The sequence below is a fragment of the Talpa occidentalis genome, unplaced genomic scaffold (assembly GCF_014898055.3).
Source record: "Talpa occidentalis isolate TD23 unplaced genomic scaffold, MPIMG_talOcc4v2.1 talOcc4.4, whole genome shotgun sequence".
In the NCBI taxonomy this organism is placed as follows: Eukaryota; Metazoa; Chordata; class Mammalia; order Eulipotyphla; family Talpidae; genus Talpa; species Talpa occidentalis.
In genome coordinates, this window is record NW_023604295.1 from 145,623,535 (window position 1) to 145,642,870 (window position 19,336).

Sequence of the window (19,336 nt, forward strand, 5' to 3'; positions counted from 1 at the left end):
GGCCAGTGATGTCCCCGCCGGGTCCTGCTTGCGGGTGGTTCTGGAAGACGAGTAGCCGCTTAGAGCGCCGCGGAGCTGCGTGGGAGCCGGGTCATGTGTATTTTACCAAAACTGATGTTTTAAAAAGTCCATCTGGAAACTCCCAGCCAGTCCCCCTCCAGGGCGAGCGGGCGCCTGGCAGAGGGAGAATGAAACCCAGGGAGGCTGGTGCCGCGCGGTCCCCGGGCCAGTGGGCGTCGGGACACGCAGCCCTGGGGGAGGCAGCCCAGCTTGCCGGGGCACCTGTCCCCGCCGGCCTCCGCCCGTGCCGGCCTACCTTCGAGGCGCCCACTTTCCCCGGGGCAGGAACGGAGCCGCGGCCTCCTCCCACACCCCAAATGTGTTCTTTTCCGCACGCGAGCGGCGCCCCCACGCGTGTGCTGGCGCCTCTGCTTCCTGCCCCTCCTCGCGGAGCCCTTCATCCTGAGCTGCGGTTCGGCTCAGGCGGGTTCACGGCTCGGCCCCGCCTTGTCTGGTGACATTTGCTCAGCGTTGCTGTGACCGTGATAGACACGAGTCAGCCCCAGTCTCCCGGGGGCCGCCCGGGGCCAGCCGTCCCCCGTGCCTGTGGCCAGGATCAGGCGACGGGTCGACCTTAGGGTCTAGGCCTGCGGCGGTGAGACGGGACAGCGGGTGTCGGCCACGGTGCGGCAAAGGCTGGCCTGGGAAGGGTCCCGAGGAGGGGGGAGATTTGCCAGCCATTTGGGGTGAATGGTCAGGATGTGCTTGGCAAAGAGGATTGGCCAGGAGACGTCGGATGGGGTGGGGTGACAGTGACGGGAGATGTTTCCCGGGGTGGCCAGGAGGCTGAGAGGGAAGAGAAGACGGAGGCTTTGGGGAGAAAGGGCTGCAGTTTCGGTGCCTGGTGCTCTGGGGAGGAGGCAGGGCCCAGGAAGCAAGTAAAAGACAACGGTCTGGCGTCCAGGGATCGGTGGCGCGTGCGTCCTGGGAGTGTGGGAGAAGGCGTGTGTTTTCTCAGACCTCACTTGTCCAGTGTAGTCTAGTTCCTGCCTCTTCTGCGGCCTATGATAATTGCGCTCTGCTTCCTAAGCAGACATCCGTTTCTAGAGCTTTGTCAGGGACCACGCAAATCTTGCAGCTCCTCTGGCGATGCAGGAGCCTCTAAGTGGGTTGAGGGGACGGCAGAGAAGAACCATCGGTGTGGCTGTCTCAGGCTTTCAATAAAGAACAGCGGACACGCTGACAAGTTTCTGCACCAAATTCCAATTGTGGTTCCAGGGTGCAGCTCAAGGTAGCACAGCAGAAAGCAGTGGCCACAGGGGAACTAGCCTGTGGGTTGGGGGAGCAGCCACATCTCTGGAGGTGCAAAAACCAAGGCCCTCATGCCCATTTGGGGAGAGGCTCGTGTGACATCGTGGTGTGATGCTCACGGAGGGGTGTGGCACACACGTCCAGGTCTGTGGGGAAAGGTCATCCCTCCTGGGCAGTGAGAGACCGAGCGAGGCTAACACTGTGCCGTAGCCACGTGCAAGGACGTGAGGTGAGAAGTCAAGGGGTGCAGAGGGGGCTCTGGAGCGGCACTGCTGGGTTCAAATGCAGGCTCCCCCCTTTGTGCTGAGTGTCCTCCTTACAGAAACCAGGCTGGCAATATTACTTTCTATTAAAAGGAATGAAATAATGTCACAGAAACGGGGTTAATGATGTTATCTCGTGCCTGTGGAATGCGCAGGGGGCGCTCAAGAAAGGCCAGTTCTCAGGCCACCCCCTCTCTAGCCCTTCCCCCCACACCATATTCTGCTCCTGGGGTCTTAGTGGACATTGATAAGATGCTTTTCCATGGAGAAAGTGAGAGAGAAAGTGTCCCCCGTGGCCTGTGGCCCAGCCCACAGGGCGCGGCCAGCACCACCTGCTGGGTCTTGGGAGGTGGGATCCGCTGCTGCTGTGATGCGATGTCCAGCGCTCCCCAGGGCCGAGCTCCAGGCCCAGGGCCCGGTGCTCCAGCGTGGGACTCCCGGCCACACCCGCGTCATCACAGCACCCAAATTGGCATGAATGAGAAATTCAGATGCTCATTGGGGTGAGCTGGGGGCCAGCAGGGGAGGGTGGAACGAGGCTTCAGTGAGGGGGCCCTTGGCTCCCCATCTTTTCTGGCAGAGCCCCTGCCCCTCAAGTTACCTCAGTGCGACATTCCCGAGCCTCAAAGCGATCCGAGCAGCTGACCTGGAAAGCGGTGCTGCTGAAACAGACCGTGTCGGTGTGTTATTTTGAATCTGTAGTTTCACCCGGGCCTGGAGACAGCACTGAGAGGCAGGCATCTTAGCCCATTTTCCAGGAGGCAGCCTCGAGGGCCGGGGGCTGGGTGCAGCCAGGAGCGCTCAGAGCCCCTCAGGCCTCGCCCGGCTACCCCAGGGCCTGGAGACACGCGCCTCCCTTCCGTGTGTGGAGCTGGTGTCTCCTGTCATGCGTGCGCGGCCTTAGCTGGAGAGCTCCAGCGCATCTCAGCTGGGCGAGCAGCTTATGTCCCTGCTCTCTTCTCCCGAGGAAACCCAGTTCTCCCGCTGGTTCTGGGCCTTGAAGAAACTGCAAATCATCCCCTGGCAGAGCACACCATGGCCTGTTTTGGGATCCTTTTTAATTTCTTCATTTCTTCGCTCCCCCCACCCCTTCCTCTCATCGTCCCTTCTTCCTGTCTTCTCTCAAAAAAATGCCGACTGTACGTCACTGCCCAGAAGCTTACACCACGGGGACAGCGTCTCCCTCGCCTGCAGCCCTCCATTTTGTCTGCCCTTGGGTTTATTTCTTCCTCTGGGGTTGTGTTAGCAATTAGAGGGACAGCAGAGGCCAGGTCCGCCTGCGCTGTCCACTCGGGAGAGGGGATGGTTTGTCACGACTGGAAAGCTCTGCCCGCGTCCACCTGCATCCTCAGGCCGGCAGGACTGCGGGGACACAGCCTTTTACAGGCCGTCCTCGGCTTCCTCCCACTGTGTCATTTTTAAGCTTTAGAGCAAACTCACAAAAGCTTCTTTTCTTTCTTTCTTTAACATCAGCATATATTGTCTACCATGTGAGGCTGGAAGCAAAAGCATTAAAGTAAAATATATCTTAAGTGCATTTTTACTTATAGCTTATATTTTATTTTGTAGTCCTATTTTTAGTTTCCTTTGATAATAAAAAAAAAAAAATTCAATCATTTTACTCTTAGCCTGAGACAAGCAGTGTGAGCTTCTGATCCTGTAGCCCCAGGGGGGTTTCTGCCGGCAAGCTGGCCAGCCTGTTTGCCGTTGACAGATGTAACCCACTCCAGGGCAGAGAAAGTCTCAAGGGAGGTTTTAATTTCTTAATATTGAAATGAGCACAACTTTTATTGTCTTAATCGGTGAATAAAAAAACAATAAAGTCACTAAGTCTCATTTTTTAAACCCAGCGTAAGAGGATTTTAAGAAATGGCAATTGCTTCTTAAGCTACTGTTGAAAGTTAATTTTCTCCGTGTCGGGAAGATTCTTCCAGCAGTTCTGCAGAGACACAGTGAGATTGCAGTTAAGCAACACGTTTCTCAGAGCTATTCTGTAGACACCTCCCTCGCCTGGCCAGGGACAGGCAAGGGCTGGGTGCGTGTGTGGAGGCAGCATGCTTTTTCTCTGACGAGAACAGGACTTGACTTCACCCCAGCTCATGTGCCAGGAAGACAAGAGCACCCATTTATAAAGAGAGCAGAAACCTTGTCGTCCACACCACGTTATTCCAGCCTCTCTGCTGCTTTGGCAAGGGGCTCTATGAGGGATACTTCTGACTGTACACGAAAGAATTTACTGCCAATAACTACTGGTATTTATAAAGTCACAATGAACACGTTTCAACCATTTGTCTCAACAAATAACTGTTTACACAAAAAGCTCAAGTATTACTGGCAATCATTCTTATGTATACAAATTTCATTTATTTATCTTAATTTAATACAAATTAAAGTCACATTTTTTAACACTACAAGCACCTCAGTTGCAGGAGCCAAATGCTTTTCTTCGATTCTCACCCCCTGGTACCTTGTACAATGCCCTCCTAGGGGCTCAGTTAAGTGTTTCTTGAGCTAAACTGGAAAAACAAATTGCTTAAGGAACTGTGCATATAGATGCTGTACATAACACACAACGCGAAGCTTTGCCTTACAGGTGAGAGCCAAGACGGCTTGTGGGGGCGTCCTGGAGCCTCGGGTCAGGGACTCTGCACTTGAAATGAAGCAACTTGGGCATCTCTAAAGTGCTCCCAGAACTCAACAGTAGCGACGAATGAATCAATTTAGAAATGGGCAAAACCCCACACATACACGGTCAGTTAATGTACAAAGGAGCCAAGAACATCAAGAGGAGGAAGGACAGTCACTGTGATAGCAGTGCCGCGAGCGCCGGGCAGCCGCGTGCGGGAGAATGACGCTGGATCCCACCTGGCCACAGAAGCCAACTCAAAATGGATGAATCACTTACAGGAAAGACCTGAAACCATTAAAATGCTAAAAGAAAATAGACATTAAGCTCTTTGGTGCTGGAATGAGCGCTGATGTATTTTTGGATGACACCAAAAGCCAAGGCAGCAGGAGCGAAGGCACGTGGGCAGGGCCACGTCCAGCCAGCGCCCTGCTCGCGAGGACGCCATCGCTCGAGAAGACGACAGACCCAGTGGGAGGAAACATGGCAAAGGCATCTGATGCGGGTTTACATCCAACAGAGATCAAGAACTTGTATGACCCCGTAGCCTAAGAAAAAAATCCAATCCAACATGGGCAGAGGACCCGAAAAGGAGACATGTACACCCCAACCCGTGGTGAAAGGGCTTAGCGCCCCCAGCCCCGGGATGCAGGTCAGATCATAGAGAGGTGCCCCACGCCCCCGGGAGAGGCACTTACCAGACAGGTGAGGGGCAGTGTCATCTGTGGGGACGTGGAGGGGGGACCTCATGCGCTCCTGGGGGGATGTAAATTGGAGCAGCCCCTATGGAGAAGACAGAGGCGCCTCCGGAAAGGGAAAGAACCACCGTTTGATCCAGCAGCCCCACTTCTGCACCTGCCAAGGCATGACAACAGCGGCCGGAAGGAGCACTGCGCGCAAGTCAGTACAGAGGCCGCCCAGGAGGATGAACGGGTAAAGAAAATGGGAAAAAAGACTCCATTTTGTGTTCTCACCAGCAAGGTACTCAGTTCTACAAAGAAGGACACCCCACCATAGGCCACGGCGTGGCAGGACCCCGAGAGACGTCAGGGAGAGACAGGCGACCCCTCCTGCGTGTGGAGCCGAACAACACAAGCGGCAACTGGGCGCACAGACGCTGGGAGCAGCCTGGTGGTGGCCGGGAGTGGGGCTGGGGGTGCGGGGGTGATACTTGCTGGGGGTGCAGTAGAGCTCGGTAGCAACCGTTAATGATACTGTGTTGTATGTTTGACAGTTGCTGAGAGTAGAGCTTTTTCAAAAAGTAACATAATCGGACTAGGGGGAAAAAAAAGTGTATAGATCTTAAAAGATTCAATCACAAGAACAAAAATGTGTAACTCTATGTGGTGGCAAGTGGTAGCCGATCTACTCCGGTGATCATTTCACAATACAGACACAATCACACCATTGTGTTGCACACCTGAAACTATCATCACGTTAGATGTCAGCTAGATCTCATCTTAAGAAACAAACAAAAGATGTGAACAGACACTGCACCCGAGAAGCCAGACAGAAGGTCCGTCATAACGCGAGAAGATGCCCGATGGCGTGAGTCCACAGGGAAAAGCAAATTACAGCCATACTGAGCCAGCGCACACCCCTTAGGCCGACCGAATCAAAAAGTCATGGCGACATGGTGCGACCAGTGTGGAAAACCATCTGGAAATTTCTCAAGTGTAACATGCGTTTGCCACGTGACCCAGCAAGCCTATTCCTGGGTTTCTACCCAAGAGAATAAGACTTGGGTTCACGCAACACCAAAGCCCAAGTGTTTGTGGCAGCTTTAGTCACTATAGAAACAGAAAACAGCCCCGATGCCCTGAACGGTCTGGACGACACTGGCCTTGCGCCCCTGACGAGGCCGCCCTCGCCCCGGCTGCTCTGGCGGCCGTGAAGGTAAAGAGAGAAAGACCAGGCTGCGCTGGACACTGCTCGGGCAGCGAAGCCCTTGCTCCGACACACGGCGAGAGCCCCCCGGCAAGGGCAGCGGCCTGGGCTCCTCAGGGCTGGGCTCCGTGCTCAGCCCCAGCGCCCCTGCGTCCGCGGCCACACACAGGCCCCGGGAGCCGCCGCAGCCAACCCGGGGAGCCGGTGGGTTGATTTCAGAGTTGCCACATTTATGTCATTTAAAATGCCCGATTTTCAAGAAAAAAGGACGAGACTGAGAAACGGGGAAGTAGGACTTACTGGACGAGGACTTTGCATCGGGAAAGGAAACGCCTCAGAGGCGCTGCGGGACGAGCGGCGCGCGGGGCGGGCGCGAAGCAGAAGTTCAGCGTCCAGGAGCGTCAGTGTGAACAGAATCACTGCCGGGGGCGGATCGGCAGCAGGAGGAAGGAGTCGTGCTCGCGGAGATGCTTCAGTCTGAGGAGCAGAAGTGAGAGCACGTGGCTCGCGGCCCGTGAGCTGCGCGCGACAAGGCAGCCCCCCGAGAAGCGCAGCCCGGGGCGTCTCCGCCCAGGAGGGCGACCCCTTTAGCCTCCGCCCTTCCCACTGAGAACCCCGCGGCCCAGCGCCTGACGCCAGAGGCGTGAACTCCTCGCCTGCTCTGCGCTCCGGGACCCTCGCTCCCAGCTGGCCAGAGACTCCCTCAGCTGCGGCCTGAGAGCCCCGTCCCTGCCGGCTGCCTGCTCGCCTGCGGGCCCCGCTGGGCCGCATTCAGGGCCTCTGGGTCCCCGCAGCCCCCTCGCTGCAGCCGCTGCTCTAAACTGAAGCCGCTGGCCTTGTGCTCCGAGTCCTTGCTGCAGCCTTTCAGAGCGAGGGCTCTTGCCTTTTAAGGAAAACGCGTTTCCTCCCCAAGGTGAAACCAGCGTCCTTGGCGCTCCCTGAAAAGTGAAGAGCGGCTCTTTGTGTACAGGTGCCGGGCACATGGCAAAGCCAGGTTGGAGCTAATTGATTTCAGACGCGGAAAAGCAAGTTGTGACCCTTAGAGACGAGAGCGATGGGGGTGGGGGGCGGAGGTCCTGCCGCGGGAACCCGACAGCCAGGAAAGACGGCAGCGCCGGGCATGGTGGTTTGAATTCTGCTTCAAAGCAGAGATGAGATCAGGAGAAACCAGCTCGCGGACGTGTGACTGGTGTTAGGCCCCTCCTGCTGCGGGAGGCCCCCGAAGGGCAGGGGCAGGTGGCCGCCTCGCACCCTGCCCTGGCCTAAAGCCGCAGTGGCCACCTCAGCCTCTCCCCGGCCTCCCGGGGCTGCCCCATCCAGGCAGGGAGGCGGGAGAAGGGAGGTGCCAGCTCCTCTTACACAGAGAAATGGTGCCTGGATGTGTTAGACATGGGGGGGCAAGGTCAATGAGGAATAAGCGAGAGCATCTCCCCTGCAGCCCCATCTCAGCTGCAACCCCCTCAGGACAGGCCCTGGCCTCAGAGGCCTCTGCCAACTCTGCCAGGCTTAAGTGGTTCTTTTAATCTTGCAAAGTGTTCCCACACCTCACGGCGGCTGCAGGCTGGGGGCTGGGTGGGGGTGAAGGGGGTGGGAACAGAAAGTGTGGAGTGGGGTGACCTGACGTGGAGCCAGCAGGACCGGTCACGGCATCTCCAGCCTCCCCATCCACCTTCACTTCTTCAGCCCTCGCAGCCCGGGGAACGGCCCATGGGGGCCGCCGGTGCATAAGCACTCGGGACCGAATCAGATTGACCGTGTCGCCCTCTGTCCAGCTTGCTGCCATGGCTCACAGAGCCGGGGAGTGTCGGGGCGGTGCAGACGGGGCCTCCCGAGGCTCCGGCCCCTTTGCGCTGGTCCTGGTCGAGGCTGCCTCCGCCCCGGGACCTGTGCCCGCGTTGCTTTGTGCCTCCGGAGGTCACAGGTGCTTCCTCGTTCCGGACCCCAGTCCCTGCGGCTCTGGGGTCCTCTCTGGGCTGAGGATGTGGCGGGACCAACGTGGGCAGGACGAACCTGCTCTCTGCACTCCTGCAGCTTGTGTGGGTGCCCGGTGCTGCCTGAGCCGGAAACAGGGCCTTGGCTCAGTTCGGGCGCTTGGCGTGTGTCTCCGTGTAGGAGCCGCGTCGCTCACGTGGCCTCCTTCCCCAAGCTGTGATGGGTGGCAATCTGGTCAGCCAGAGCTGCCAAGGAAATAAAACTGCTGACTTGGCCACTGGCTTGGGCTGCACAGGGCGTGTGTGTGCGTGCACGGGCGTGCACGGGCGTGCCCGGGCACGTGCAGGATGGACACATGGATTCAGGGAGAAGGATCTCCGGGAACAGAAGGGGCCTCGGTGCAGGACCGGGCAGGGCTCGCCCGGCTCGCGCTCCCTGCCGCCTCCAGAGGGCGCAGTGCGGACCAGCCCGGCTTCCCTGCGCCGCCTCCCCAGCCCCGAGCCCCCTAGAGCCCCGGGAGCCCCCCAGAGCCCCCGCAGCCCCTGCAGCCTATTCCTCTGAACCCTGCCCGGTGGGCTCCGGAGCAGCCACGGCTTGAGGCTGAGGTCTTCGCTCACACTCCGGTGTCCCACGGGCTCAGGGTGATAAATTGTGTCAGGTCTAGGAAAGTGATCTCGGTGGGCGGGACTACCCGTCACCGCTCCCATGGTGGGGGTCAGCCCCCCACTCACATGTGCATACACACACGCCTCACCACATGTGCACACCCCGTGTCCCTGCCCGCCCCCCCTACCCCCCGCCGCCCACGGGGCCTGGCAGGTCCTCTTGACCATCTGCCCTGCGACGCTGCAGGACACCGCAGCCCCGGCCCCTGGGTCACTTACCTGCAGCCCCAAATTCCGGGGAAGGGCTGGGGGTGTCCTAAGGAATGGGGAGAGGCTTCCTCTCCCTGGTTTGGGAGGCGGGTCAGCAGCTTCAGGGGCAGGACTCTGACCCCAGGTTCGGGTGGTCACGTTCAGTGCACCCCGCGTGGGCTCACACAGGGCCAGGGGCTGGAGGGGGCAGAATCGAGAACAAAGGAAGGACGCCAGCGGAGCCGCCTGCCGGAGGAGGCCCAGACACCCCCGAGCACGCAGGAGGGCGGGCCCCGACCCCCTGCACCTCTCCACCCCATGTGTGTCTGGCAGGACCCCCAGCCCCTCGCCCTGGGAGGTGGCGGGGCTGCGGGGAGATGGACAAAGAGGGACAAGAGAGGAGTGCACGTGTTCCTGCTGCTTCTGCCCTGACTCAGTCCTGTCTCTGCCCACCTCCCCCCACCGTTGTAGAGGGACGGTGAGGACAGCCTCAGCCCTGAGCCCCAAGGGGGGGGCCGTGACCCCAGACCGGGCAGCTGCCACGTGGCTGCCACCCCAGCAGACTGGCCAGCAGGTCCCGGCCAACCTTGCCCGTCCCTCAGGAGAACCCCTGAGGGCTTCCTGCCTCCCCCCTCCTTCCAGGACCTTCCTTGTGTCCTCTGAACTTTCTCTATTTCCGGAAGGTTCCAGCCCCTCGCGCACGACCTTGTGGAATGTTCTTTCTCCTCCCTGCGGCGTGAACTGTGGCGGCGCCGGAGGGCAGCTCCTGGCTCTGTCTTGTGCGGGTTTCCGGCTGCTTGTTTGTTTTTTTCCCCCTCGGATTCCAGTGAGGCGTCTGCCATCTTGTGGCCGAGGCCTGGTACCGCCGGACCCCACCTTGCGCTCCTGCCCGGGCCTCTTCCAGAGGGTGCTGCCCCTTGGGCGTCGGGGCCGGGGGGTCACAGAGCTGGTGTGGGTAGAGAGGGGAGTCTGTGTCCTCGAGAAGCTTCTGGAGATGGTGCTGGGGAGCGCCGGGGCCTCGGGAAGCCATGAGTTCTTACCGGGCGGAAGGTCCTCGGTGGAGGAGGGTCAGGGCGGTGGCTGCGGGCGGCCCAAGCCTGGCCACAGGGAGCCGGGCTGGCCCGAGGGGACGGGGCACAAACGAGGACGCAGGAGCTCAGCAGCAGGCCGCTCTGCTCTCTGGCCAGAGCAGGGAAACTTTGGGGGCCAACATATGAGGTCCTCTCAGAATGTGGGAGACTCACAGACGCACGCAGAGAGCCCAGCAGGGAAGGAGGGGAGCACGCCCTAGTGGGGTGTCCACAGACGGCCCCAGAAGGTGCCCGCGTCGCTGAGGTGACCGCTGGACCTCGGGCCAGGAGGCGTGACTCCACCGCACTCCCGGAGCCTCGGGGTGCGCCTCCCCTTGGGCCCTGAGACACAACTCCCAGACACGGAGATGGCCCTAGACCAGCCCCAGGTGTCCCAGGCTCTGTGAGCTTGGCGGGAACGTCCAGTCCAGACCTTGCATCTTCTCCTTCTGTGAGGTCCTGGGCTGGGAGGCAGCCTGCCCTCCCCAGGACTTCGTGCGACAGGGTCCCCAGAATATTCCCTGTCGGCCCCCGGGGCCCCAGAGCCTTCCCTCGGTGGCACCTCTTCAGGGGAAGCTGCCTGTGATCATTGAGGGAGTGTGCGGCCAGTTCTCCATCCGCGCCGAGCCCCTTCCTGACCCCGCACCCAGCCAGGGCAGTTGGCCCCAGATTCCCATCCTCCCGAGGGTCTGGATCCCGCCCCTGGCCCGGACCTGGGGCTTCGCGCCTCGGTGGCAACTTTGGCTCAGAGGCCTGGATGGGGTGCAGGCGCGGGGGGGTGCGCCAGGGAGAGCAGCAGTGGAGGGTCATCAGAATAGTGATTCTGGAGTGGGGGGGCCGGCAGAGACCCACACGGTTCCCTTGGGGAGACAAGTCTGGCCCTGCCCAAAGTGGACCCCAGGAAATGGGGTGCAGTGCCTGTGCTCACACACCAGGCGCCTGCTGCTGGGGAAGTGGGGCAGAGCTGAGCCCAAAAGGGAGCAGAACGGCTGCGCCTGGGGGCTCCGGGGAGCCTTCCCAGCCTGGCTCCTGCCCACATGGCTCTGCTCCCCTCCCCGTGCGCTGCCAGGTGTCTTTCCAGGCAGCAGGTGCCACCCGCCTGCAGCTCGATCACAGGGGCAAGGCGCCCTCTCCAGCCCTTGGGCCTTGTCCTGCCCTGACCTCACATCCAGGTGCGGCCTGAAAGGGTGGAGCCGGCCCCATGCTCCCCAGGGCCTGATGGCAGGGTCCTTGCAGCCTGGCGGCATGCCAGGGAGGTCCTCTGTCCAGCTGAGAGTGGCCAGGGGCCTGCGTCCCGGTTGGGCAGAGGGAACAGTGTGGTGCCACTGCAGAGCCTGCCCTGGCCCACCCGGCCTCTCCCTCCCTTCCACGACAGGGAGTCGGCCATCCTGCTGTGTCCTGGGGGAGCACTCGGTGGGCCCCCTAACACCTCACAAACCAGGGCTCCCAACAGGGCCCGGGGGAGGGGTGTGGCCAGCAGGGCTGCAGGGCCTGAGCCTGGCTGCGGTCAGGACCCCTGACCTTCAAGCCCAGCGGCCTGCGCACGGGGTCGGCCTGGCCCAGATCACCCAGTGGGAGGCGCAGCGCCCAGAGCCCACGAGTCCCTGCCGCCCTGAGTCTGCCTGCGGCCCCAGCCCAGCCCGCCCCGCTCCCTGGGACTGTCTGCCCCGCGGTCCTCACGCGGCCTTGTCTCCGCAGGTCCTGCTGGGCCACGGCTACGGCCAGATCACCACCGACATCCGGGAGGGGCAGCCTTTCTACTACGCGGAGGACTACCACCAGCAGTACCTGAGCAAGAACCCCGACGGCTACTGCGGCCTGGGGGGCACCGGCGTGGCCTGCCCCCTGGGGATTCCAAAGTAACCTCTCCCCACGCGTCAGCCTCCGAGGGCACCTCAAAAAAGCGCTTTCCCAGATCAGGTGGCTCTCTGGGGGCTCAGGTCCGTGGCTTTTTGAAATGCACAAAGCATGAAGCGTTCCCCAAAATCTGGTTATCGAGTCTGATTTACACGCAGCGCAACGGCAAGTTGATAACATGTAATTTATCTTCCAATTAGTGGTGGGACTGGGGTGGTGAATTTGGGGGGATCACTAGGGGTCTGAATGAGGATAAAGGCCACGCTCTGCTCACCTCTCTGTGCCTGGTGCCTGCGGGGAAGCAGGGGGCAGAGCGGGGGGCTGTCGCGGGGAGGGGGAGCTGGAGGGCCCAGCTCTCCTCCCGCCCGCCCGTGTAGTCGCCGGGGCCTTGCCGTCCCCTGGAGCCGTCCCCGGAGTCCTTCGCGCCACGGGCCCCTGTGAGCCGGGCTTCTCTCGGGTGGGGACCCCGCCCTCCCCGCCCTGCGGAGGGAAAGCAGTGTGTGCGCGGGTCTTACAGCTGTGCTTGCTCTAATAAAAACCTGCGGTACCGAGACCGGCGGCCTCCCCTGTGGTCTGTCCCGTCCTGGCGCGGGTAGGGGTTTCGAAGCATCGCTGCGGCCCAGCCGGAGCTGGGCGGAGCCGGCGAGGGCGCCTCGGAGCCTTTCCTCCCGACTGGGAAACACGACTGTGATTTTGGGGAAACATGTACTCGCCAGCTGCTCACAACTGCGGTCGTTTAAGAGCCGCTTTCCAGACGCAGAGCCGCACTCCGCTGGACGAGAGCCTGCTCCAGCCGGCGAGGCGGACGCGCGATCCTGCCCTCGGCCTTTGCATTCCAGGCAAAGGGCAGGCGGAGCAGTGAGCGTGCAGACCCGGGGCGACAGGCCTGGCAGGTGGAGGCCTCCCTGGGTCCTGGGGGTCAGGGGGCAGCGGGGGGCGCCGCAGAGCTGCCCTTGAGCTATTTGGGCGCTGATATCTGTCTGGGCACCCGCCCTCGCCCACCTCCCGGCTGCTCAGCTACCGTGGCCCCTTGCGGGGGAAGCAGAGGAGTAGGGCCGAACGGAGGCGGCGTCTCGCCTGTAAAAGTCTCTGGACATCAGAGCTGCTCAGCCCTCCCCCCGCCCCCCCTTGTCATCCCTACGTGTGCTCACTGGCCCCCCGCACGGTCTGCGCCGGCCTGGGGAGCGCCACAGGGCAACCCTCGGCTCCTGTAGGAGAGTGAAAAAACGGGGGTGAACCCCTGCAGGGGACGTGGCATCGTTGTTGGATTCTGAGGGGCCGTGAGAATTAGTGCACAGAGCGGGCGATGTGGCAAGGGGGGGGCTCCAGCAGCCAAGCGCCCAGCAGGCACAGGCCCGGGGGCGGGAGAGCAGCGTCGTGGGAGGCCGAGCGGCGGCTGGTAAAGGCTAAGCCGTGGGGATGGCGACGTGTGTGCCATGGCTAGGCTTTTCTAACTGAGCAGTACGATGGGGTCCTGGTGTCTGTCACCGTGAACACCCAGTTCAACTGCACTGGACACCCCGGCTGCCTGGGGCTGCTCCTTTTTTTTCTTTTCCAGCCAACTTCCAGGGCGACTTCCTGATTTTTTGTTGTTGTTGATTCTCTTCTTAAAACTGCAATTATCTCACTTCTGGATTTCATTTTTTAAAAGGCTATATTGAGCTACAATGGACATCCAAAACACTATACATATTACAGAGATGCAGCTTGGTAAGTTTCTGGTATGCGCCTGTAACCATTAAATCATCGCCGCGGTCAAGATAGTGAATAGAGCCATCGCCCCAAAGTGTTCCCATGCCTCTTCCATGCACAAGTCCTTCAAGATACCTGTTTTGCAAAGACGGTCGTTTGCCTTATAACCGATGTCTTGCAAAGACAGAAGTTCTTTTGTTGGTGTCCAGTTTATCACGTTTTCCACTAATGACTGTACCGCTGATGTCGCATGTAAGCTGTCTTTGCCTAAGATTAAAAGCGTTTTAGTTTAAGGTCTTACCTTTTGGCTTATGGTCCATTTTGAGTTGATTTTTGTATGTGAAATAAAGTGCAACTCGAAGTTTTATTTGGTCATCTATTTTGCATATGAATATCCAGTTGTTCCTGCATTGTTTGTTGAGAACACTGTCCGTTCTCCACAGAATTGATTTTGCTCCTTTGTTGAAAATCAGTTGTCTGTATTAATATGGGCCTATTTCTGGACTCTTCTGTTTTATCGATCTGTTTGTCTGCCTTTCTGCCAATACAACATTGTCCTGAGTACTATGGATTACTAGCTATGTCTGCAAACCAGGGAGTGTGAACAGTAAAAATCAGTGACAGTTCAGAAGTTAAAGCCCTTTTCTGGTTTGAAACAAGGTACGTAATGATTCTTTTCCATCATTAAGCACAAATATTGCCCGAGTTTCTGTGAAGTTTGATTTGTACTTTATTTCAAGGAAGAGTGTTGTAAATAGTCATCCCCTGCCTCCCCAGGTCGGCTCTCACCTAATGACCGGCCTTAGCAGCCACGAAGCAGGGAAATCAGATGCTCACGTCTAATCCCGAGGACCTGGGCAGGTGACCTTATTGGGAAGCAGAGTCTTTGCAGATGTCATCAAGTTAAGAGAGATCCTGCTGGACCGAACTAGGCTCTCATCTGATGACTGGTGTCTTCACAAGATGGGGAAGTTTGGACGCAGAAGCACAGAGGGGAGACGGTTGTGTGAAGACAGACGCAGGCAGGGAGGAGCCACGCGATGCAGACGTCTCCAGTGCGTCCGGGGCACTAACCCCGGGAGGGGGGTTCAGGCGTGGGCTGACACTCAGGGTAGGGTCATCCTGGATGGCAATGACCTACTCCCTCCATGTGGGGGTTTGGGGGCAAAATGGCAGCACACTTGAAAGTACTTAGCTCTCAAAACTCACTCGCGTGGAGACAATTTTCTGAAGACGCAGTGAGGGTGGCTGACGCTGTCCCTGTCGCTTCTAACCCTTCTCAGGGTAGAGAATGATGTGGTTCCTCCCGTGTGGACATGAGCGGGCTGCGTGTCTGATCATCACAGGCCTGCCTGGCTCCAGGCCAGCGAGCCCCTGCGTGAGCAGGCAGCGGTGCTGCACCACCAGAGTCCTGGGAGTGCACAGGAGACAGCGCAGTGAGGCTGGTGTTGAGACTCGATCCCATTCTTAGAAGACCTCAGCTCTCCCCTCCACACAGACTCAGAGTCTACTCCCTTGCTTTGGAGGGCACACGCCCAGGACCCTCATATCCATCTGTCGCAGGTAGAATTAATGACTCGAGTGCAGTTGCTGCCATTCTGTGCTCAAACGCCCTCGCTGGCGGGCAGCGAGAAAGAATCAGGCCAGGGCTCAAACATAAAAGTGGAAAAAGAAAACAGGCTGAAATCCACAGGGAGAACTTCCTGTTTCTTAATCGGTCTCCTGGCCCAAAAAGCGCCGCTGCCCTCCCCCGAGCTGTGCTTGTGCCGAGGGCCTCTCTCCTGCAGCAGATGCCGCCCGCTGACAGCCCTGAACTAGGCCGAGAGAGGGTGATGTGTTGACACCGGCCCTCAGCAATGTCAGCCCCGGTCCCTCCGCCCTTCTCGGCCCCTGATCTGCTTCCCATCACATCATAGAGTGGCCCCTCGTGCCCAGAACAGAATTAGGGACTTGGGGAGCCCTTTGGCCAGCTCCAGGACTCCTAACTTCCGCATCACATCCCTCCCAGCAGGTAGGAGTGGAGCGGGGCGGCCTCGCCCTCCCGGGCTCTCTGCCTCTCCCGGCCCGCAGTGCTCGCGCTTTCACCCCACTCCAGCACTGCAGAAATCGCCTCAAAGGACAAGAACTCATTTTCTTGGCAGCTAGAAAACCCCACTTCTCTGCTGGGGCTCCCGCAGTGCCGGGGCCAATTTCCCACAGGTGGAGAGCCGAGTCCAGGCTCCTGGGTTTGTGCAGCACCAGGGTGCTGGACAGGGTCACACGGACCTCACTTCACATCCCAGGACCCTGAGGCCGAGAGCAGCGGGTGACCAGCCCCGCGCGGCCCACAAGCAGAGGGCCCAGCCCAGCGTGGCTTCCAGTTCCTTCATTCAAAACCTGCACTCCTGGCCTCCCCAGTGGCACGGCGGGTTGAACGCAGCGCTGTGAAGCTGTCTGCAGCCTCTGCAGCGCCGGTTCAATTCCTGGCTGGCCAGGGAGATACCCACATGGCGTGGCAGACCTCTCCCCGCTCTGTACTTCGCTCCGTCTGCCTGTTCTGCTCCCCGCTCTGTCTCTGGTGAATCCTCTCACCCTCCCGTGCCTCTAGCCTGTACCTCAGTTCTTGTATAAAAATAAATATAAATAAATCTTTAAAAAAAAAAAAAACCCTGCACTTCCTCAGCGCCCCCCCGCCCCGCCCTGAGACCCTCAGAGTTTAGACCCAGCCGCGCCCCTTTCCCTCAGGGCCCTTAGGGGAAGAGCTGTGACGTGCTCGTGACGAACATTTAAGACAACGCGTGTTACGTTTAAGATCACGGTCCGTGTGTCAGAGCAGAAACATCGGTGGACACGGCTGACCCGAGGGAAGAGGATTTCCTTCCTCATGGCGTTCTAAAACCTCTTGACTGTCACTCCTGCGCGGTGTCCCGGCTCGTCGGCCGGCCAGCGCCTCCCTGCGTCCCCGGGAACGCCCCGGCGTAAGGAAGCCGAGAGCAGCGAGGGCCCGGCCGGGTGAACCTCGGGGGACCGGCGCTGTCCTGGAGTGAGCGGATAAGGCCAACAGGTTGTCTGTCCCCTCCTCCTCCCGGGACAGGGCTGACCATGGGCTGAGTCAGGCGTGGCCCAGAGACCTTGATCAAGGAACGGAGGGAAGCCACTGAGTCCGCAGCAATGAGTGGATCTGAGGAGAAGCTGGGCACCGGGGGAACCACGGCACACAATTTGCATGGCCCACAGGAGTCAGACTAGTGTTTCCCACAGGCGAGAGCAGATACCTTGCCGCTTCCAACGTTGAGGGAGCAAACACCCACCAGGGGAAGGATCCTGCCTCAAGATCCCCATCCCCGCTGCCCGACAGGCTGGAAGCCTGAGCCCCCGGGGTGGGCGCGAGAGGCTGCAGGCGGATGCTGGAACCGGGGTCTCATGTGGGCTCTCGGGGCTGAGGAGCCCGCGGCCTGCCAGACTCCAGCAGGAGCTGCAATGACCTTCCTAGAAAATACAGCCCAGGGAGAGGAAGCCAGGTCCATCCCGTGCTCACCGGCAAGGCCGGCCTCACCAGCTAAGCCCCTACTGGACAGGCCTGCGGTGACCGGCCCTGTCATTTATCTGCCAAAAGAAGGCAGAGCAGCCTCTTGAGGAAGACAACAGTATGTGGGTCCTCTTTTCCTTTTCTCTCCCTAAATATACAACGTTGAGTATTTGAATTAATTAAATTTAATGAAAATTTCTTAAAAATGCAAATCACTAGCCACACAAAGCAGCACGAATATATAACTCCACAACCTAGAGATTAGCATTGCCTATGTGGGTTAAAAAGGAAAGCCCAGCTACATGCTGCTTACACAGAATAAATGTAAGGACATGTGTTAACGGTAAGCACATAGGAACGCTGAGCCATGTAAACACGAACCAAAAGAAAGCCGGGGAAGCCACAGTAATGTCAAGGGGCCGTGAGTCGTTAATAGAGGGGGAATCACGTCAGACTCAGATACTGGACACAGCGGGGCTCTGAAATGACCGTGATTCCTACGTCAAATTAAACAGAGGCCAGGTGGACAGAATGAACAGAAACATTCAGAACTTCGAAAGAGAATTGTAAACTCAAGTCAGTGGGTCTTGCAGAACTTGAAAAGTACAGTATCTGGAATTAATAACCGAGTGGGTCTCTAAGACCCGTGGGTCACGTCAGAGTGTCTGTTAGGAGGGAATATTATTCAGAAAGAGGGAGAAGGAGAATGAGACGAAACTACTATTTTAAAAGTGCTGAGGGTTTTCAAGACTTCTGTCAACCCCCATACTCAAGAAGGGCAGAGAACCTCAGCCAAGAGAGACACAAAGAAGCCCACAAGTGGACATATCAGAGTAAAACTACCGAACATCAAAGACAGAGAAAATCTCCAAACCGCCAGAAGGGAGAAGACAGCCCCTTCCAGGGAACACCTTTGCCAGTGACAGCCTGGCTTCGCACAGAAACAACGAGGATATAATATAATGACATCTGTAAGGTGATGAAAGAAAAATAAGAAACCATCTAGAATCCTGACTCAGTAAAACACCCTTCAAAAATGATGGTGAAGTAAAAATGTTTGAAGCAAATGAAACCTGAGTGTATTTGTTGCCCACAGATCTACATGAAAATAATTAGGAAACCTATGGGAAGAGAAAAAGGACCCTGTATGAAAATGCAAGGTGGAAACAAACAAAAACCAGAAAGAGTAAATGAGTATACATTGCACACAGTCAGACCTCCAGCGTCTTTGGAATGTGGTAGCCTTACAAGATCCTGAGCTCCCCCAGTGGGAGGGCCGTGGCAAGGTAATGCTTTTATAGGCTGTCTTGGTCTCTAAAGAATAATAAAATAAAGTATAACTAGCCAACAAGTTAATAGATGGAAACTATGAATTAAATGATTTGAAGATGCAAAAGGAAAGTAAGAAAGGAACAAAAATATGGGTCAAGTAGAAAGCCAATAATTAATACATACATATATATCATACTGTAGCAATAATGACTAATACAACTAGTAGATTATCAGCCTGGATTAAAAAATGCAGTTTTAGTCTTGTCATATTTAAATATAAGAACACAGAAAAGTTGTAAGTAAAGGATTAAAAATATATATCAGATGAACACTAACAGCCCCCCAAAAAGCTAGTGTAGCTATAGACATTAGACAAGGGATCCTTTGTGTCAAAAAACATTACCAGAAATAGTTTCATTTCATGAGGGCAAAGAGATCACCCAACAAGAAGATACCACATTACTAACTCCATTTGCCTTTAACAACAGAGTTTCATAATCTATAAAACAAAAAATTTCAGAACCATAAAGATAACACCAAAAACAGAGAGCGAGGCCGTCACAACATCCCAAAACGGCTGATGCGACAACGAGGTTTTCAAAAGATCAATAAACATGCAAAGGAACTTCACACGTTGTTGTCACATGAACCAACTTGATGGAACTGACACACGAGCACACCGAGCGAAGACGCAGACACCAAAATGCATCACATACTTGGCCTCAAGGAGGCACCAGCAAGTATCCCAGGCTTGAAACCGTTCAGATGTTGGTGTCTGATTACATGGAATGAAGGTAGAAATTAATAATAACTAGAGAATCCACGGCCTGGAAATGACACAGTGAAGTTCTATATAATTTAGAGACCAAGGGTTTCAAAATGTGACAAGGAAGTGACAACAACGAAAAATGGCAGATGAGCCTGTTTTATGATCACATTACAAAATTTTTCAACAAAATGTTAGTAAATGAAATCCTGTGTCAGATGGAGAGAAAAATGCAACATCTTCGAGTCTGTTCCAGCTATGAAAGGGTGGGTGAAAACTGAAAATGTAATAGTTATAT

General features: G+C 57.3%; 1 protein-coding gene across 1 annotated transcript in view; it reads left to right on the forward strand.

Annotated features, from left to right (window-relative positions):
- The window catches only part of MSRA (methionine sulfoxide reductase A), a 243,706-nt gene extending 231,582 nt beyond the window's left edge, over positions 1 to 12,124 (forward strand). Inside the window, exon 6 of the mRNA XM_037526539.2 lies at positions 11,642 to 12,124. Within this exon, the coding sequence (XP_037382436.2) occupies positions 11,642 to 11,806 (165 nt within the window). The 3' untranslated portion in view covers positions 11,807 to 12,124. The remainder of the gene's footprint in view (positions 1 to 11,641) is intronic.
- Positions 12,125 to 19,336: the final 7,212 nt, after the last annotated feature.